The 22,211-nt window shown below is 40.9% G+C and overlaps 1 protein-coding gene across 2 annotated transcripts in view; it reads left to right on the forward strand.

Moving 5' to 3' along the window:
- Positions 1-22,211, forward strand: part of SORT1 (sortilin 1) — a 71,407-nt gene that overhangs the window by 20,316 nt on the left and 28,880 nt on the right. For both annotated transcript variants that reach the window (XM_007449324.1, XM_007449325.1), the window contains exons 2-5: positions 9,112-9,171; positions 10,587-10,660; positions 19,387-19,489; positions 20,022-20,186. In XM_007449324.1, the coding sequence (XP_007449386.1) occupies positions 9,112-9,171; positions 10,587-10,660; positions 19,387-19,489; positions 20,022-20,186 (402 nt within the window). The remainder of the gene's footprint in view (positions 1-9,111; positions 9,172-10,586; positions 10,661-19,386; positions 19,490-20,021; positions 20,187-22,211) is intronic.

The raw sequence follows: 22,211 nt of genomic DNA on the forward strand, positions 1-22,211 counted from the left end.
TATATTGAAGAATCCTTGCATTCCTGGGATAAACCCCACTTTATCATAGTGTATGATCCTTTTAATGTGCTGTTGGATTCTGTTTGCTAGTATTTTGTTGAGGATTTTTGCATCTGTGTTCATCAGTGATGTTGGCCTGTAGTTTTCTTGCTTTGTGACATCTTTGTCTGGTTTTGGTATCAGAGTGATGGTGGCCTCGTAGAATGAGTTTGGGAGTGTTCCTCCCTCTGCTCTATTTTGGAAGAGTTTGAGAAGGATAGGTGTTAGCTCTTCTCTAAATGTTTGATAGAATTCGCCTGTGAAGCCATTTGGTCCTGGGCTTTTGTTTCTTGGAAGATTTTTAATCACATTTTCAATTTCAGTGCTTGTGATTGGTCTGTTCATATTTTCTATTTCTTCCCAGTTCAGTCTTGGAAGGTTGTGCATTTCTAAGAATTTGTCCATTTCTTCCAGGTTGTCCATTTTATTGGCATAGAGTTGCTTGTAGTAATTTCTCATGATTCTTTGTATTTCTGCAGTGTCAGTTGTTACTTCTCCTTTTTCATTTCTAATTCTATTGATTTGAGTCCTCCCTCTTTTTCTTGATGAGTCTGGTTAATGGTTTATCAATTTTGTTTATCTACTCAAAGAACCAGCTTTTAGTTTTATTGATCTTTGCTATCATTTCCTTCATTTCTTTTTCATTTATTTTTGATCCGATCTTTATGATTTCTTTCTTTCTGCTAACTTTGAGATTTTTTTTTTTGTTCTTTTTCTAATTGCTTTAGGTGTAAGGTTAGGTTATTTCAGGTGTTTCTTGTTTCTTAAGGTAGGCTTGTATAGCTGTAAACTTTCCTCTTAGAACTGCTTTTGCTGCATCCCATAGGTTTTGGGTCGTCGTGTTTTCATTGTCATTTGTTTCTAGGTATTTTTTGATTTCTTCTTCGATTTCTTCAGTGATCTCTTGGTTTTTAAGTAGTGTGTTGTTTAGCCTCCATCGTTTGTATTTCTTACAGAATTTTTCCTGTAATTGATATCTAGTCTCATAGCGTTGTGGTCGGAAAAGATACTTAATACGATTTCAGTTTTCTTAAATTTACCAAGGCTTGATTTGTGACCCGAGGTATGATCTGTCCTGGAGAATGTTCCATGAGCACTTTAGAAGAATGTGTATTCTGTTGTCTTTGGATGGAATGTCCTATAAATATCAATTAAATCCATCTTGTTTAATGTATCATTTAAAGTTTTTGTTTCCTTATTTATTTTCATTTTGGATGATCTGTCCATTGGTGAAAGTGGGGTGTTAACGTCCCCTACTATGATTGTGTTACTTTTGATTTCCCCTTTTATGGCTGTTACTATTTGCCTTATGTATTGAGGTGTTCCTATGTTGGGTGCATAAATATTTACAATTGTCATATCTTCTTGGATTGATCCCTTGATCATTATGTAGTGTCCTTCTTTGTCTCTTGTAATAGTCTTTGTTTTAAAGTCTGTTTTGTCTGATACGAGAATTGCTGCTCGAGCTTTCTTTTGATTTCCACTTGCATGGAATATCTTTTTCCATCCCCTCACTTTCAGTCTGTATGTGTCCCTAGGTCTGAAGTGGGTCTCTTATAGACAGCATATATATGGGTCTTGTTTTTGTATACATTCAGCCAGTTTATGTCTTTTGGTTGGAGCATTTAATCCATTTACATTTAAGGTAATTATCAATATGTATGTTCCTATTACCATTTTCTTAATTGTTTTGGGTTTATTATTGTAGGTCTTTTCCTTCTCTTGTATTTCCTGCCTAGAGAAGTTCCTTTAGCATTTGTTGTAAAGCTGGTTTGGTGGTGCTGAATTCTCTTAGCTTTTGCTTGTCTGTAAAGCTTTTAATTTCTCCATCAAATCTGAATGAGATCCTTGCTGGGTAGAGTAATCTTGGTTGTAGTTTCTTCTCTTTCAACACTTTAAATATGCCCTGCCACTCCCTTCTGGCTTGCAGTTTCTGCTGAAAGGTCAGCTGTTAACCTTATGGGGATTCCCTTATGAGTTACTTGTTGTTTTTCCCTTGCTTCTTTTAATATTTGTTCTTTGTATTTAATTTTTGATAGTTTGATTAATATGTGTCTTGGCATGTTTCTCCTTGGATTTATCCTGTATGGGACTCTCTGTACTTCCTGGACTTGATTAACTATTCCCTTTCCCATATTTGGGAAGTTTTCAACTATAATCTCTTCAAATATTTTCTCAGTCCCTTTCTTTTTCTCTTCTTCTTCTGGGACCCCTATAATTCAAATGTTGGTGCATTTAATGTTGTCCCAGCAGTCTCTGAGACTATCCTCAATTCTTTTCATTCTTTTTTCTTTATTCTGCTCTGCAGTAGTTATTTCCACTATTTTATCTTCCAGGTCACTTATCCGTTCTTCTGCCTCAGTTATTCTGCTATTGATTCCTTCTAGAGAATTTTTAATTTCATTTATTGTGTTGTTCATCATTGTTTGTTTGCTCTTTAGTTCTTCTAGGTCCTTGTTAAATGTTTCTTGTATTTTCTCCATTCTATTTCCAAGATTTTGGATCATCTTTACTATCATTACTCTGAATTCTTTTTCAGGTAGAATGCCTATTTCCTCTTCATTTGTTAGGTCTGGTGGGTTCTTGCCTTGCTCCTTCATCTGTGGTGTGTTTTTCTGTCTTCTCATTTTGCTTAACTTACTGTGTTTCCGGTCTCCTTTTCACAGGCTGCAGGTTTGTAGTTGCCTTTGTTTTTGTTGTCTGTCCCCAGTGGCTAAGGTTGGTTCAGTGGGTTGTGTAGGCTTCCTGGTGGAAGGGACTAGTGCCTGTGTTCTGGTGGATGAGGCTGGATCTTGTCTTTCTGGTGGGCAGGTCCACGTCTGGTGGTGTGTTTTGGGGTGTCTGTGAACTTATTATGATTTTAGGCAGCCTCTCTGCTAATGGGTGGGGTTGTGTTCCTGTCTTGTTAGTTGTTTGGCATAGGGTGTCCAGCACTGGAGCTTGCTGGTCGTTGAGTGGAGCTGGGTCTTGGCATTGAGATGGAGATCTCTGGGAGATTTTCACCGTTTGATTTTACGTGGAGCTGGGAGGTCTCTTGTGGACCAGTGTCCTGAACTTGGCTTTCCCACCTCAGTGGCACAGCCCTGATGCCTGGGTGGAGCACCAACAGCCTGTCCTCCACACGACTCAGAATAAAAGGGAGAAAAAAAAGAAAGAAGAAGATAAAATAAAGTTATTAAAATAAAAATAATTATTAAGAAAAAATATTTTTTTAAGTAATTAAAAAAAAAACAAAAAAAACCCCAGACAGGCAGAACCCTAGGACAAATGGTAAAAGCAAAGCTATACAGACAAAAATCATACACAGAAGCATACACATACACACTCACAAAGAGAGAAAAAGGGAAAAAAATATATATATCTTTGCTCCCAAAGTCCACCTCCTCAATTTGGGATGATTCGTTGTCTATTCAGGTATTGCACAGATGCATCAAGTTGATTGTGGAGCTTTAATCCGCTGCTTCTGAGGCTGCCGGGAGAGATTTCCCTTTCTCTTCTTTATTCGCACAGCTCCCGGAGTTCAGCTTTGGATTTGGACCCTTCTCTGCGTGTGGGTCACCAGAGGGCGTCTGTTCTTCGCTCAGACAGGACTGGATTAACAGAGCAGCTGATTCGGGGGCTCTGGCTCAGTCAGGTCAAGGGTAGGGAGGGGTATGGATGCGGGGCGAGTCTGCGGCGGCAGAGGCCAACATGACATTGCACCAGCCTGAGGCACGCCATGCGTTCGTCCCTGGATCACGGGACCCTGGCAGTGGCGAGCTGCACAGGCTCCCGGGAGGGGAGGTGTGGGTAGTGACCTGTGTTTGCACACAGGCCTCTTGGTGGCTGCAGTAGCAGCCTTAGCATCTCATGCCCGTCTCTGGGGTCCGCGCTGATACCCGCGACTCGCACCTGTCTCTGGAGCTCCTTTAAGTGGCGCTGTTAATCCCCTCTCCTTGCACACCAGAAAACAAAGAGGCAAGCAAAAGTCTCTTGTCTCTTCGGCAGCTCCAGACTTTTTCCGGACTCCCTCCCGGCTAGCTGTGGCGCACTAACCCCCTGCAGGCTGTGTTCTCGCCGCCAACCCCAGTCCTCTCCCTGGGATCCGACCAAAGCCCGAGCCTCAGCTCCCAACCCCCACCCATCCCGGCGGGTGAGCAGAGAAGCCTCTGGGGCTGGTGAGTGCCGGTCGGCCCCGATCCTCTGTGCGGGAATCTCTCCGCTTTGCCCTCCGCACCCCTGTGGCTGCGCTCTCCTCCGTGGCTCCGAGGCTTCCCCCCTCCGCCACCCACAGTCTCTGCCCACGAAGGGTCTTCCTAGTGTGTGGAAACCTTTCCTCCTTCACAGCTCCCTCCCACTGGTGCAGGTCCCGTCCCTATTCTTTGTCTCTGTTTATTCTTTTTTCTTTTACCCTACTGAGGTATATGGGGAGTTTCTTGCCTTTTGGGAGGTCTGAGGTCTTCTGCCAGCGTTCAGTAGGTGTTCTGTAGGAGTTGTTCCACATGTAGATGTATTTCTGATGTATTTGTTGGGAGGGAGGTGATCTCCACGTCTTACTCTTCTGCCATCTTGAAGCTCCTCCAGGACCTGCATTTTTAAAAGGTATTTTCACTGTGTATAGAATTCTATCTTTACAGGTTTTTCTTTCCTATTCTTTAAAGATGTTGATACACTGGTTTGCATTGTTTCTGGAGAGAACTCTACTATGATTCTTTGTTCCTCTTTATGTAATAATCATTTTTTCTTCTGGATTCTTTTAAGATTTTTATCACTGATTTAAAACAATTTGAATATGATATGCCCTGGTGTAGTTTTCACTGTGTTTCTTGAGCTTGGGGTTTGTGAGCTTCTTGGATCTCTGGGTTTGTATTTTTCATGAAATTTTGGAAAACTGTGGCTATTGTTTCTTCAATTTTTTTTCTATTTCCACCCTCCACATCTTCCAGAGACTCCAATTATATGTGTGTGTTTGTGTGTGTACATATACATATATGTGTGTGTGTGTGTGTGTGTGTGTGTGTGTGTGTATGTATAGTTGCTTAAAGTTCTATAGCTCAGTGATGCTCTCTTAATTTTTTGTGTGTGTCTTTTTTTGTGTGTTTCTGTTTGGATAGTTTCCACTGGAGTGTCTTCCAGTTTGTTAATCTTCTCTTCTACAATGTCTAATTTCCTGTTAATCCTATCCAGTGTAATTTTCATCTCAGATGTTGTAATTCTCATCTCTAAAAGTCCAATTTGAGGCTTTTTTTAATATCTTCTGTATCCTTATTTAATGCTTACCTTTGTTCAGTCTGTTCTCTAACTTCTTTTCTTTTATGTTGGAGTATAATTGCTTTACACTGTTGTGTTAGTTTATTCTTTAACTTCTTGAATGAACATATGGAGTATAATTATAACTTTTAATGTCCTTAATCTTATTATCTGTGTTATTTCCAGGTCAGTTTGATTGATTTTTCTCTTCATTATGGGTCCTGTTTTCTTCTTTGCATGCCTGGTTATTTTTTATTGACTGTTGGATGTGGTGAATTTTATCCTGTTGGGTGCTGCGTATTTTAATATGCCTATAAATATTCTTGAACTTTGTTTTGGGATGTAGTTAGGTTTCTTGACAATAGTTTGATCCTTTTTGGTCTTGTTTTTGAGCTTTTTAGGCAAGGCTAGTATAGCATTTAGTCTAGGATTAATTTTTCTTCATTACCAAGGTAAAACTTTTCTGAGTATTCTGTCCAAATCCTTGTGAAATATGTGGTTTTCTCTTACGATTTTTGGGAACCGGAATTGCTTCTGGTCCTGTGTGACGCACAGATATTGTTTCCTTCAATTTTTTCAGGTATGTTTTTCCCTGGCCTCAGGTAGTTTCCTTACATTCATGTGATGATTAGTACTCAGATGAACACTTGGCACTGTTCTCTTTCTTTGTAGCTCTTTCCTCTTTCATACACTAAGCTATGAACTCCAGCCTCTTTGGCCTCCTCAGACTATCAGCTCATCTCTTCAAGTGAGGAAGACCTCTGGGCTCTGCCTGGGCTCCTCTTCTTTGTACCGTGGCCTGAAAATTATCTCCGGACAGTAAGCTAGGGCAGATGTAGGCCCTCGTTTGCTTCTTCTCTCTCAGGGATCATTGTCCTTCATTGCCGGAAGTCCAATGTCTTGAAGACTGTTGTTTTATATATTCTATGCTTTTTTTTAGTTGTTTCAGGTGGGAAGGTGAATCTGATCCATGTTACTCCATCTTGGCCAGAAGCAGAAGTCCTCTCAGAATAGACCTTCTGCATTTCATACTCATTTCTGGCTTGGGGAAATTAAATGGATCTGGCCTTATCTTTTCACTTCATTATCCTCCTTTTCAGAGCTTTGCAAGTAGTTCTTCTAGGAGATGAATTCAATATTTATTGTCTTCCATATGCTATTGCTATATATTAGTTGCCAGAATGAATAGGCTTGGTCCCTGCACCAGATGGGCTTCAGGTCTAGTGAGGGAGGCAGACAAGATTCTTGTTGCTATAATTAAAAGTAACACACGTTTTGAAATATCTAAGATACTACCATAATGTAGAGTGATGTACATTGTGTTAAACACGGTAAATAATCAAGCATTAGAATTAATGGCCTTTTGCTGACATTTGTAAATTCTGTCTCCTAACTATGACCAGGTTGTCCACCCTTTTCCTGGACATCTGTAATCCTCCCGTTGAAGGGGAAGGGTTGTATCTGGGGTCTTGGTTCCCCATTCTCCTGGATTTGTCTCCTTTCCATATGACCTTTTCTTTCTTCCTGAGCTCTGGTCTGTTGTTAGATCTGATTTCATTTTTCTCTTTTACGTTCTCTAGTATAAGAGTGGTAAAAACTGAAATATAAAAAATTAATTGCTTTTTTCTCTAGGTGGATGAGTTTTTCAGTGAGTTTGTGTGTTTTCAAAAGTAAAATTTAATTGGTTGTTGGGAAGGGAAGGGAAGGTTAAGGGTAGCAGAAGACCACAATTGTAATTCATGAATTTCACCTGCATTTTCCCAAAGGAACTCTGGATGATGAATGAGGTCAGCTATCCTTTGATTTGTTTGGGTTAAGTTGAGGGTTGCTAGTGTCATCTAATAATCCTCCTCTTTCTGTGACTGAGCAGTAGTAGGAAGATGTGAGTAATTCCAGTGTCTGCTGATTGGGTCAGGTGTGCAGAGCATTGCCTGAAAAGTGAAAGCTTGATCAAGCTAGCCAGAGCTCCTGGGATGGGACTTTTCTTTTATCCTAGTCAGCTGTTGTGCCCAGAACCTTTCTTGGAAAGATAGCCTCTGTTTAGATAACTGTTAGCCCATGTGATCTATCTGGTGTTTGTGGAAGCTCTGAATATTCCTGCTCTCCTCAAGGAGCTCATTGATGTAATTTCAGACACTGTATCCTCACTCAAGAGAACATGCTGTCTTGCTCTGTGTGGCATCTTACAAGACGCGCTGCTGTGTCAGTTTTTAAGCTTCTGGCTCCAGATGTCTCTAGCAGACCTACTTTTTCTCAGATGCTTGGCCGGCTTACATGTATGAATAACCTTTCTGTCCTGCAGTGGCTGTGAGAAGCTCTGAGCGTTTGAGAGTTAACCAGCACTTACTGAGCAAGCTGTCTGTGTGGCACTGATTGTACTATTTACAGAGATTGTACAAGAGATTCTGTCGACCTCAAAGGTACTTACAGTACAGGGGGAAATAATATAGGTGAATTCAGTGGCCCATTTAGGAGGACCACAAAAGAAAATTAAAAGATAAGCAAAACAGTTAGTGTTTTGAGTTCTGTTTCTTCAGACTTGTCTGTTGGGAATGGTGGCTTGAGTGACCAAGCAGCTGGAATCCCACCAGCTGCTTATGGGCATGTTTTTTTTGAGATCAACGTTGTGGTTTGGGAAGGATGTATAATCATTTTCAACAAATGCTTATTGAGCATGCAAAGTATCATGGTAGGCACAGGGCATACCGTGACTATAAAATTATATCCTCAGCTCCTAAGGAACTGCTCATATTTGGAAAGGCAGGACATATTTAAGATTTTTAAAATCTTAATAATATATAAGTGTTCATAAAAGAAAAGCATAATCATCAACATTTAGTAGAAATATATACTAAACTACTAACCCCTCTGGGTTGTGGGGCTATGGCGGGAAAGAGGAAGGATCTTCATTTTTTACTATATACATTTCTATATATATAGTAAGAAATTTTTACTAAGTGCTAATGATGCCTTTTTGGTGTTATTTCTTTATCAGTTAAAAAAGTGATAGAGACTAGTAGATTATATACATAATGTTAACCTTGAATATCTCTGTGTGATAGAATTATGAATGATTTATATTTTCTTTATTATATCTATTGTACACATTTTCTATAATGGATGTATATTATTTTAAAAATAGAGAAGAAAGTAGTTGAAAACCAAAACTCAAAAGCACCTACAGTAATTATTATAGCTGCATTTCAATATGATTACCATACTTTGGATATAATATACCAGCTTTCCCCTTTTTTGTCTCCTCACTCACATCTCTATTAAGGTTGTTCTATTATTATTAATACTATTATTGTTGTTGTTATTATTAAATAAAAGGGTGAAACAAGGGCATTTACTCTTGCTTCTGTCCCTTGTCATTTTGGGTGAGTTAGCCTAGAAGCAGAAGGAATCCAGCTATTAGCTATTCAGCTGTACTGTGAAGGCTGCTTAGAAAAATTTTAACTATGCTGATCGGGTTACAGTTATATCTGTCATTGTGGGCTGTGATCTCTTGTTTTAAAATATCCTAAGAATACTTTCTATGTCTTTATATTTAGTTCTGTTGGAGAAGGCAAATAGATTATCCCATCTCCCCATCTGGTGCAGTGAAGAAACCTCATCTGCTTGGCTTACTTTGTATGAGAGAGAATTAAAATTTCCAACTTATTTGTAATTTAGGTTAAGTGGTTAAATACTATCTTGTCCAAATTTTGTTCCAGGAATCCATATCCCCTTATAATTATAAACATAGTTATGTTGAAAGTAATAGTGTTCTGTATTATTTAAAGAAGTCAGAGATTGAAGAGGAGATGTCATTTCTAAATTGAGGTTTTTTTTCCCTTATAGCATGTGTTTGATGATCTCAGTGGCTCAGTATCCTTGTCCTGGGTTGGAGATACCACTGGGGTAAGTAATGTTTTGAGTCTGTTGGTTCAACCTGACAAGAAGATGGTGTAGATTTGGGGAGTTTAAGCGCTAAGTGTTTTACCTTCTGAAATTGTCTCCAACCTCAGTCGTAGAAAATGCATGTTTGCTGGACAGACTTTCAGAAAGCTATGGTCGATTTTGTTTTGCTTTGGAACTAGGAACATCTTGTGACCACCTTCTTCCATAATAGGAAGATAAACACCTTTTTAGTCCTTGGTGGCTGCTTGACATCAAGATGAGCAAGAAGAAGAAAGAGGAAAGAGAGTGCTATGTGTGAAAAGGGAGACCTACAGTACTAGGGAAAACTGTGTGGAAGTGGAAAACTGCACATTACACATCTCGGCATTTTTCCTCCAAACTGTATTGTTCTGGTGTCCTTTCCCACAGTTAGTGTTGAAGGATTGTAGCGCCCATGGGCTTATCGCTGTTAGCTCCATCTTCTGTCTCTTCCCCTACCACAGAGGAGGTACTGCCAGGATTGGGGGAATGGGAGAGTCAATAAGCTCCCCCTTATCCATCCTAGTATGTAGCCTATCTCCTAGTAGGAGGGATGCTGAGGATTCATTGGCCTCAAGTCTTGAATCGGGGCTTGGCATTACCTGTGTCGGTTATTACCCTGCCTGACAACATCAGGGACCATAGCTCATGCCCCTCTAGTATTCCAGTAATGTGTGTATCCGAGCACTGAGGCACGTGATGGCTGTATCAAGAGCTGAAAGAAATATAATTTTGGCACTGAAGAGTAAGTTATAAATTAATTTTTAAGTTCCTGGTAGAATTTCTTTAAGCAGGTCTCGTTTTCTTCTAAAATTTGAGTTGTTCCCTATTGCCCATGATTTATCCATTTATCTAAGACAGTTGCTGTCTCCAAGATTTGTTATATGGCTATTTGAGACTCCCTAGCCTCTTGTTCTAATCTATCACAATCTTACCTTCATGCATATTTTTCTCTAGAAAAATGCTTATTTAAAAAATTGATTTCATGGAGAGCTAACGGCCGGGAGAAGAAGAAAAGGACAGATGTGACATAGTGACTCTTCTGTTAGAGCGTCCACCCTATTTTAGCCTCTGTAAGCAGAGAGATGATTCTTGCTTGAGAATATCTTACAATAATGTGAATACAAAATAGTTAAATCCTTCCTTTACTGTAGTGTGGAGTTGATTAGCTCTGTCTCACTGCTTCAAGTGTAGGCGATGAGACCATCTCAACAAAATGAGTGGAGATTTTGAGTCATTGTAAGCCCTAATCACTTGGTCCTTCTTGGTTTTCAGATATAGTATTGCAATGTAGGCGACTACGAAGCGGGGCTACTGGCAATCGTTCAGATGGTCAGTTGTTGCAAGCATGTAATTGGACTATGTTTCTTACTGACCACATGCTTTTGTCTCTCCAGATCATTCTCGTCTTGACTACATTCCATGTACCACTGGTAATTATGACTTTCGGACAGTCCAAGCTATATCGAAGGTGAGATGCCTAGCATATGATTGGGGCATTTGACTGACTAATGCATTGTGAATGTAAGTTCTCTGCTTTTCTAGACATGATGGGATCCAACAGTTGATTTAAAAGATCTTCTGGCCATCTTAAATTTTCACCAGACTGTCACACTCAGCACACTTTTTAATATCTATCTCCTTAGCAACCTGAAGAAGTATGAAAAGGGATCTAGTTCCAAGGAAATTAGGTTGACCTGACTGAGTGGCAGAACAGTAAAGGAAGATGAAGGAAGTGTCTATAGGGGTGTATGCATGTTAATTTAAATGGATATTTGTGGGGAGGTAGATAGCGTTTAACCATCTTTCTATTTATTATGAGCAAAAAATGGTTTTTATACCCCTGAAGTTACAATACTTACTGTATCTTCCAAGTGAATTTTTTTTTTTTTTTTTTTTTGCCCATGCCGCACAGCTTGCAGAATCTTAGCTCCCCGACCAGTGATCAGGCCCAGGCCGCCACAGTGAGAGCATGAAATCCTAACCACTGGACTTCCAGGGAATTCCCCCAAGTGAATATTCTTTTTATCTAACATTTTAAGCCTCAAACATTGTTTTTAGATCAGGAGGAGGTTCTCAGGTCAGACCTATCAAAGTGCCTGGTAATGATTGTGGTAATGTATGTTCTGGAACCATAGTCTGTACTGTGACATTCACAAAGCTTTAGAGTTATCTTCTCAAAGGTACAGCTTGGGGGCTTCCCTGGTGGTGCAATGGTTAAGGATCTACCTGCCAGTGCTGGGGACACTGGTTCAAACCCTGGTCTGGGAAGATCTCACATGCAGTGGAGCAGCTAAGCCTGTGCGCCACAACTACTGAGCCTGCTCTCTAGAGCCCGCGAGCCACAACTACTGAGCCCACGTGCTGCAACTACTGAAGCCCGTGCACCTGGAGTCCGTGCTCCGCAACAAGAGAAGCCACCACAATGAGAAGCCCACGCACTGCAATGAAGAGTAGCCCCTGCACGCCGTAACTAGAGAAAGCCCACACGCAGCAATGAAGACCCAACACAGCCAAAAATTTAAAAATAATTAATTAATTAATTATTTTAAAAAAGTATAGTTTGGTTAAAGAGTAGGGTTCTTTTCCTCACCCATAAGATTCAAAACCAGCTAATATCCAGAAGTTGTTGATTGTCTTCCCAATCATTTGTTTCTATTCCATTTTTCCCCTAGAGGCCTAAAGAAATTTGACATTTCAGCAGATGACACAGAAATTACCCTCAAGGCCAAAGGATCTCCCAGGAGCCATCATACTTTCTCAGGGTTCTTTTTTGATTGTTGGTCTTGGCCAAGGTGGGAGTGAAACTCTGAGATAGATCAGCCCAACCTCCCTTCCCCAATAGGTGACCCTTGACTGCTGCTCCTGAGCCTGGAGATGGTGCTCTCTGCCCTTTAACACAGTGACTTTAGCTTAAAAATAGGCCAAGAAGGAATTGCCATCTTGGAATTGTTGTACACTCCATGAAGGCAGGTTCTTGACTAACTTGGGGTTCTCTAGCAACTAGCCAAATGTCTGACACATAGCAGGCAGGCAGTACATATTAATTGAATGAATGAATGGCTTGCCTTCTCTAATAATTCTTAGACTAATAATATTTTTGATTTTTTTGATAAAGATTGACAATGTATTATAGAATCCTAGTTCTAGAAGGGCTATAATTTATAGGTGACTTTGTTTATTAAGTTACAACAGTAGTTGAACCATTTCAGACATATGAAAAGTATCCTGTTTTAGAAGGGAAAAAATGCATTAAAATTTTTGTAACTTTAATAACTCTTTCCATTTTTTAAAAAAATTTGCTGTTGTAAAATCTTTCTTTATGATACAGTTTTTCTTACCAATGCACCTTTCATTAAAAAAAAGCAGGGCTTCCCTGGTGGCGCAGTGGTTGAGAATCCACCTGCCAATGCAGGGGACACGGGTTCCAGACCTGGTCCGGGAAAATCCCACATGCTGCGGAGCAACTAAGCCCCTGTGCCACAACTACTGAGCCCACGCACCGCAACTACTGAAGCCCATGTGCCTAGAGCCTGTGCTCTGCAACAAGAGAAGCCCCCGCAACGAGAAGCCCGCACACCACAATGAAGACCCAACACAGCCAAAAATAAAATAAATAAAATAAATAAATTTTTTTAAAAAGCAATATAACCATATTATAAAACATTTTGAAATTTTAAAAGAAAGAAAAAATTCACCCTAAAGTCAAGTAATCTTATTTATAGTTTATTATCTTGATTTTCCCCCTATAATGTTATACCATATGGCTAGATAGTCGTAGGAAGCAACATGGTATAGTGTAAAGTTGCCAAATTTTATTGGCATATAGGCCTGGGATTGGATCTCAGCGTTGTCATTTGTGAGCAGAATGAACTTGGGCAAGTCATTTAACCTCCCTGAGTCTTTTTGGACGTCTGTAAAAGAAAGATGATAATAGCGGCCACCTTAGAGCTGCTGCAAGTTACGCTTTGTGGTGCCTGGCACGGAGTAAGAACTTGGTGCTCTTAGCTGCTACCGTGCCAACAGCCAGATATGGTATGTAGCCAGCATGTACTGGCACTGTGGTAGAGTTTTTTTAATGAATTGAAAGCCTTCCGAACCAGTTGATAAAAAGTGCCTGACAGCAGGTGCCTCCATGGCTTCTACAGATGCACACCCCCCGCCCCTGCCAACATGCAGGTGTTAGTAACACTTAGCGTTGCAAACTATAACCATTCTGATTGGTCAGTGCTTGTACCGTGATACTTGTCATATTCCCTCTGCTAGTAACCCATCATTTTTGTTAGATTGAAAGAATTTATTTAATCATTATTCTCTTGGACAGTTAAGTCGTAGCTAATTTTTTCACTGTTGTTAATGCCGCTGTAATCAATATCACACATATATGTCACAAAAGATGCCTATTTCCAGTTTACTTTTTGGTAGCAAATGAAAACCTCCTCTCTGATTGATCTCTACATGTTTTGAAGCCTTTACTAAACTCCTTCTCTTGGTTGAATTATCTTCTAAATCTGTTGCTTCAGCCATTTTTTTGCTTGCCTTCTGAATTCACTTTTTAGTCTCTATAGTGCTCTTTAATCATCTGGCTAGAACTGGACCTGACAGACCTGCGTCTTACCCATGGGGAGTGAAATGTGTTTTCACGACTTCTTTTCCTATTCTTTTGCTTTTCAGTGTTGTGCTTACTTTGAGACAAACCCAAACAAAACAAAATGGTATCACTATGTTACTGTTTAAATACCTACCACCATCTGACTCAGCCCTTTTCCATCCTATATTTGTCCAGTCTTGTGAGAAACCACTAACATGCAGTTTACCAGAGAGTAATCCTATTTGTTTCTGGTATACTATCATGTTACTAAGATTCTTTTTCTTCATTTTGCACAGCGGGTTGTTTGTTTGGTTGGTTAGTTTTACAAAGGTCATTTTGAATATTAATTACTTCCTCCCTGCTGTGAAGTGAAAACTCTTCCAGAGTTTAGGTGGAAACTGTAAATATGCCTTGTTGCCTCTCCAGTTGGGCTGGCCTGGCCTGGTCTGAAGTGACTCATGTTGTTGGACACACCAGCCAAGAGGCACATGTTGCTTCAGAAATGGGAAAGGGAGGGAGCAGTTTGATCGAAATGATTCCTGAATATGCTGAGCTTGCCTAACTGAGGAATAAAATAAAAAGCCTGTTGATTCTTTTTTTTCCCACAGCTTTAATGGTTGTATTATTTATTGGATTATTCTGTTTTTCACAGCTTTAATGGTTGTATTATTTATTGGATTATCTTTCTCTGCTACATCTTATGTAGTCAAAGGTTCATTTGGGATTCAAATAGAAGGCAGCTTAATCACATGCCGCCTGCCGTGAGTAGTACTGCATGGAGGCGCACACAAGGAAAAGGAAGTCGTCTCTGTTACCTGGGCTGAGTTGGAGTATACTTCAGTGGTCAGGTTGTGAAAGAGGATTGTTGAAAGATTTGGGAAATAAAGTCCCTAGACAGACATTAGTGTTTGGGTAGAAGTGAATGATATATTAATATCTTCAATTAAAAGGAATCATGTTTGAATAGTATAAATTTTGATTCTCTGTTAAGGAATATTAATTCATATAATAGATTATAAAGTACATTTACCTCTCACTTGCAAATATGAAGTTAAAAAGGAAATAACTAGCTACAGTTAAGATGATAATATGATTTTTGGCAACTAAAAGATGTTTTGCAACTTTTTGTTTTATGGCGCCTTGAGTCTAACCTTTCATTGTAAGATTAGCTACTTAGTAAAGCACATGTAAGCTTTATGTACAGCAAAATTCTGTACCAAATTACCAGAAAACTGCTGGGCTATTTTACTTGTGATTTCTATTTCCTGTTGAGAGTTGTTCAAATTTTGGAAATTAATAAAGGAATCTCTGAGAGATTTCACATTAAAGTTTATTCCATAGTCAATGTAAGTTTTTCAGGATGTTGAGGTTTTAAAAAAAAAGGATAACTTGGGCTTCCCTGGTGGCGCAGTGGTTGAGAGTCCACCTGCCGATGCAGGGGACACGGGTTCGTGCCCCGGTCCGGGAAGATCCCACATGCCGTGGAGCGGCTAGGCCCGTGAGCCATGGCCACTGAGCCTGCGCGTCCGGAGCCTATGCTCCGCAACAGGAGAGGCCACAACAGTGATAGGCCCGCGTACCGCAAAAAAGAAAAAAAAAAGGGTAACTTAAAGATATAGAACAGATATTAAAGCAAAGTTCAGTAAACCACCTTCTCCAAGGCATATCGTTATGACAACATTTTTTTTTTTTTTTTTTTTTCCCGTCCGCAGCCCCCTCACTGTTGTGGCCTCTCCCGTTGCGGAGCACGGGCCTAGCCGCTCCGCGGCACATGGGATTTTCCCGGACCGGGGCATGAACCCGTGTCCCCTGCATTGGCAGGCAGACTCTCAACCACTGCGCCACCAGGGAAGCCCCAGGATTCTTTTACTATTACTTCTCATTAAATGTCTGCAGGTCAGATACCCGGTGTCACAAGTTCCTCTCTATTGTAAATGAAAAGTGCTCAAAAACAAGGGTGTAATCCTTGGCTATTGACGTTTGGGTTGAGTGTCAGTCAGCATGTGAATCTTCTGGAAAAGTGCCCTCCTGAGTCCTTCATCTTACTAGGAATTTTTTTTGCATCCGTTCATTTATTCATTGGTTTATCCGTTCAACACATTTTTTTTCTTTAACATCTTTTTTGGAGTATAATTGCTTTACAATGGTGTGTTAGTTTCTGCTGTATAACAAAGTGAATCAGCTATATGTACACATATATCTCCATATCTCCTCCCTCTTGCGTCTCCCTCCCACCCTCCCTATCCCGCCTCTCTAGGTGGTCACAAAGCACCGAGCTGATCTCCCTGTGCTATGCAGCTGCTTCCCACTAGCTATCTATTTTATATTTGGTAGTGTATATACGTCCGTGCCACTCTCTCACTTCATCCCAGCTTACACCTCCCCCTCCCCGTGTCCTCAAGTCCATTCTCTACTTACTAGGAATTTTGATGCTATATCTTACCAGGACTCCATGTGGTGATTACTTTTTTTTCCCACTTATTTAAATGTCTAGATTTTTCATATTCTTTGGGGGTATTAGGCTCTATTCCAAAACTATTTGTATTCCAGCACTATTTTTTGTTATAAATGTACATATTCTTATGCGTGTTTATACCACAGATTTAAGCAAAAGTGATCATTTATTTTTAGTAACCAGAAAGAGCAGATATTAGGATTGAGGTATAGAATTGTTATTAAAAAGACTTATTTCTAAAACAGATGGTTTTATAGGGCTTTGTTAATGTTTGACTACTGTTCATATCTCTATTATTATCATATGGAATTTGAAAAGTGATTTATTTTTCAGGGTGTTTCATTGATTTCCTCTTCCTGATATATCATGTATGCTGATATAATGGTGATAAAAAATAAAGCTACTTTAAAATAAAGTGCTATATTAAAATATATCCCTGAGCCCAGCACGGCCTTCACAAAACCCTACTTTAAATCCCAGCAGGTTGAAACTAGTCCACCGTGCTCCGTTTGTTTAACTGGCTAAAGTGTCAGAGTGTTGCAACAGATGATTTTCGTTTCGCTCATGTCGATTCCTTTTTCTGAAGGGCAGGGATGTGTTTGTTGTGCCAAGTTCTTGAAAAGCAAGCAGACTTGTCAGCAGGGTTGTGGAGGGTCCCCGGGATGCCGTGAAGGAGCGGCAACGTGTAAGCGGGTGATAATCGAACCACTGCAAACCACTTAAGACGTTGTCTGAGCTATTGATGATACAGGCACTGTAGAGCTAGGACATATTTATGTATATCTCTTTTTTTTTTAATAAATGTATTTATTTATTTTTGGCTGCGTTGGGTCTTCATTGCTGCGCGCGGGCTTTCTCTAGTTGCGGTGAGCGGGGGCTACTCTTCGTTGTGATGCGCGGGCTTCTTATTGCGGTGGCTTCTCTTGCTGCGGAGCATGGGCTCTAGGCGTGTGGGCTTCAGTAGTTGTGGCTTGCGGGCTCTAGAGCACAGGCTCAGTAGTTGTGGTGCACGGGCTTTGTTGCTCCGCGGCATGTGGGATCTTCCTGGACCAGGGCTCGAACCCATGCCCCCTGCACTGGCAGGTGGATTCTTAACCACTGTGCCACCAGGGAAGTCCCTATGCATATCTCCTGGCCTGCTATTGAGAAGATAAGAACTCTTGTACTCCAAAGCCAAGAAAGAGTAATACGGGAATCAGTTGGGTGGTACCTAATCCCTGTTGTATTTAACTAGGACTGTTCTCTGTGTATGTTCTAAGAGATGGGAAGACAACTTAAAGTCACATGTAGTTTGCTTTAGCATACTGTCGGGGACCTGTACAGACACTGAGAGATTCTTCCCTCCTGTGTCTCTCCACCTTCCTATAAGCCAATCTTTCCTGCCAGGCCACAAGCCCTGGCAAGGAAGAGAAAGACCACAGGTTGCAAAGGAAGAATTCCTAACACATAATTAAAAGTTGTCTCAAGTTTGGGGCTGAGAGTTAAGAGAACTGGACTGCAGTTTCAATTTTGTCCTTAATTAACTGGTTGACTTTTGATGAATTGCTTCCCCTTGAACCTCCTCATGTGTGAAATGAGGGAGTTGGACAAGGTGTTCTCTTCAGTCCCTTGTATCTCTCATGTTCTGTGGTTCTGTGATTCTTTCTTTGTTGAGGCTGCTACCAAAATTGTACCATCTTTTAAGTCATATATACTATCAGTGAAGACCACTGTACACTGCGTTTATCACTGGGCAACTAACTTGCAGTACATAGTGGTCATCACTCGTGGACATTGAAACTTAATGAATATTAAGATTTTAGCATTATATATCGTAACAGAACTGTGTATAGTAGTATTAAACCTGTCAGAATTAAACAGCTACTGACTTTGTTTTCTTTTATTTTTTGAAATCTAAACATGGAATTTAATACCTCTTAAAGATATTGTTGGAATGAACTTTTGGGAAAAGCTTTACCAACCCAAGAGTTGAGATTAAGTTTCTTTGTCTTCCCTAGCTGAGTGCTGCATGCATTAAGAGACTTGTGCTTAGGGATGGTAACTTTGGTGGGCGACTTAACTTACAGCTTTATTGTGAGTACTGTGCATTGGTAGATTAGTTAGAAAGCCTTTGGCTACATTTACCAGAGATCCCAACTCAAACTAGCTTAAATAATAAGGGAATTCATGGCTCATAACTAAATACAGAGGAAGGATGGGTTTCAGGGTCAGTTCAATCCAGGGTCATAGGTTCTGCTTCTCTGGAATTCCAGAATTGCCTCAGCAGTACTACCCACTTATGTTGGCTTCATCTTCAAGTTGTGTTCTCATTGTATCAGAATGCTTATAGCACTTTTTTGTTTTGCATTCACATACTACAACATGGGGGTTTCTCAACCTTGTGCTGTTGACATTTGGGGCCAGATAATTCTTTGTTTATGGGACTCCTGTGCATTGTAAGATGTTTAGCAACACCCCTGACCTGTACTTACTAGATGCCAGTAGCACCTCAGCCCTGAGTTACAATAATGAAAAATGTCTCCAGACATTACCAAATGTTTACTTGGTAGGGTTGGGGGATGGGGCAAAAATACCCTGGTTAAGAACCACTGATCTTGGGCTTCCCTGGTGGCGCAGTGGTTGAGAGAGTCCGCCTGACGATGCAGGGGACGCGGGTTCGTGCCCCGGTCCGGGAAGATCCCACATGCCGCAGAGTGGCTGGGCCCATGAGCCATGGCCGCTGAGCCTGCACGTCCGGAGCCTGTGCTCCGCAACGGGAGAGGCCACAACAGTGAGAGGCCCGCGTACCACTAAAAAACAAAACAAACAAACAAACAAAAACCACTGATCTAAAGGAAGACAGATCATTTCATTAGGTGGTTGTCTTACATGTGTTTCCTAATAGACCCCAATTCCCCCCTTTTGCCTTACTGGCTCAGCCTGGATCACCCCCTCATTCCTGACCCCATCACCCATGAGGGGTTGGAACTTCTTTCCACTAATCAGGCCCACCACTGGAGGTATGGGTAGAATCAACTTCCCTGAAGCTGTGACCTCTTGAGGAGGGTGAGTGCTTCAGTAAAGTCGGTGAGAGTGACGGAAGCTGGGTGGGAACCCAACAGTGTCCGTGACCTCTGCATTCTAAATTTGTCTTTTTTTTTCTTCCTCTCAGTGAGGACTATGGAAAGAACTTTAAGGATATTACAAATCTCATCAATAACACCTTCATTCGGACTGAATTTGGCATGGCTATTGGTCCTGAGAACTCTGGGAAGGTGAGACTCATTCATACATATGCAAAGCTATGCATGATACCATATACAGGGCTGTCAGATGTTGATATTTGAATGATCCAGTGATACACAGCAATATATTTAGTTTACTATTACTGTGTTTTAAAAATTAAACATGATTTAATACTGATCACAAAAGAATGGAATTTAGCACACAGGTTCTTTTTTTGGACCCTGTCCAAGAGGCACCAAAACTCTTCATAATTATGTGGTGGTTATTTAGCATTATAAGGTATACATCTTAAGGCAACATTTTAGTCTTTGGGGAAACTGGCTAATCTCAAACTGACCAGGCTCAACTTCATAGATATAATGTACTGGCTCAATTCAGGACAGTATTTTTTGATAAGACTAATACTTGAGGAGTAGAGTGTTCCAATTAATCTGTTTTTATAACTCTTCTTACTTTTGGAACCAAAATTTTCTTAACAAATGTCTGGTGAAAATGGTGCAAGAACTTCCTGTACTTTCATAGTATTATACCCTGATGCTGAACTTCCTTCTCCCTAATCAGGTGATTTTAACAGCAGAAGTGTCGGGAGGAAGTCATGGAGGAAGAATCTTCAGGTCATCCGATTTTGCAAAGAACTTCGTTCAGACCAATCTCCCTTTTCATCCTCTGACTCAGATGATGTATAGTCCTCAGAATTCTGATTATCTTTTAGCTCTCAGCACTGAAGTAAGTTAGGTGAAGAGCTTGTCTTGCCTTTTGCACTTTTATAGTCTCAAAATATACTGTCTTAAAATCACCCTGTAGGTAGTGCTTTTTATGTTGGACTGTTTTCTAGTGACTTCTTATGGTATGAAGTATGTATTTTATGCATTTTTTCCTATATGGTAAAGGGCACAATTTTCATGTGCTGTCTATTCCAGATAAGTATGATGTCTAGTTGTCATTACAGTTTTTAAAAATTGAACAGATATGTGCTGTTGGAGTAATGAACTAGAAAAGAGTTTAATGTAATCCTTGTTGTTCTACAGGGGACAAGCATAAATTGTCAAACTCCTAATGATGTTATTGTTCCTTTCCTATGGCCAAACCACATCTTTATAATTTTTTTGTTTAGGTCCTTGGTGTAAAAGCCTGTTGATTTCTGTCTTTGACACCCATGTATTAAATATCCAGAGTCTTAAACCCCTGCACCCACTACCACATTCCTATACTCTCCCCGGAAACCGGTGTCCCTCCCTGTCCCTCCTACCTCTCTTCTGAAAGTTCCCTGAGGAGCAGCTCAGCTTTTCCTTTCCTGGAGGATCAGTCTCCTGTATCATGAATGTTAAGGGCCCAGAGTGGCTGAGTTGCTAGACTATGATAGTCATAATTGCCCTCTATATTTATGTGGCTTTCTCTCATCTTATTGCTTAGGGTGTGGTCTAATGACCAGCAACATCAGATAGAAACCCTTGGGAGGCTGGTTTAAGATGCAAACTCCTCGGCCCCGATCCAGATGTAGTATGTTGGCAACTTCTGGTTGCGAGGAGCGTGTTTTTAACAAGCTCCCCAGTGGAGCCTGCACACTAAAATTTGAGAGCTGTTGCCATAATGACCATTGTGGGGACAGAAATAGGATTATCAAATATAGACAAGTTGGGCTGAACAAATGGATGGCATGGAGACGAGGAGAAGGGCACTTGGAAGAGAGGTGTGGGTTCTGGGCCTTCTTTGGGCAGATCTTTGAGTTGAGGTGAGGCTGGAGGACTCAAGGGAGGTCAGAGTTAAGCTTAGCCGAAGGAGGCCAGAGGGAGGAAACTCGCCTTCTGGGTAGGCTTTAGATCTTAAAGCAACAATTCCTGGGAATTGGCTTTCAGCAGCTTGAGCTGAAGGCCCTTCAGGGGAACAAAGAGACCCCCATAGGAACGGACAGAACCATTGATCTGCCTTTGGCCACCCCATCACAATTATCAAGTGTCTTACGCTTATTAAACCAGGCTATCCTCAGGAAGAGGCAGGCACAATCCGCCTTTATACCTGAAATTGCTTCCCATTAAGGGTAAGTTTGAAGTACAAATAATCAGGGTGGAGAAGATGGGCCAATTTGTACTAAAGTCCAAATAGGTGATACCAGACCCTTTCCTGTTTCTGAGTAGAATTAGGTAGATTAGAAATGCCGGGAGGTGAACATTACTAGAGGAGGAAAAGTTAAAGAAAGAAGAATCGTGGGTGAGAGTGGAGGAGCACTGAAGGTAATTCTGCCTAGATCCGCACCATTTAATTTCAGCTGTACTGGGACACCTCTGTCCCACCTCCACTGAATCTGGGCCCACTAGGCTCGTGTTGCCAATGTAACGGAAATTGTCAGTCTCTGCTGCACTTGAAAGTATTGACCAATCCTTCCACTTGCTTGGCTTCTGTGACATCATTCCCTTTGTTTTTCTCCTACCTTCTAATAGTCGCTTCTTGGTCTCTTTTTTAAGCTCCTCTCAACCTCCGCTTAAATCCCTGCTCATTTTACTCTGAACAGTCTCTTCCACTCTTACCATTTTACTACCACTGTAATGCATAAGAGTCTCAAATCCCTGTCTCTGGTCCTGGCTTCTTCCTAGGGCTGCAAATGCCTATCTTGCTGTCCCCTGGGTATCTCTAGCTAGATGTCCCACAGGTCCCTCAAACTCAATCTAAAGCTGACGTCTTCCTTGCTGTGTCTCAGTATGCTGGCATGCACACACACACACATACACACACCCCCTCCCCCTCCCCCTCCCC

The sequence above is a fragment of the Lipotes vexillifer genome, unplaced genomic scaffold (genome assembly GCF_000442215.2).
Source record: "Lipotes vexillifer unplaced genomic scaffold, Lipotes_vexillifer_v1.1 scaffold393, whole genome shotgun sequence".
In the NCBI taxonomy this organism is placed as follows: Eukaryota; Metazoa; Chordata; class Mammalia; order Artiodactyla; family Lipotidae; genus Lipotes; species Lipotes vexillifer.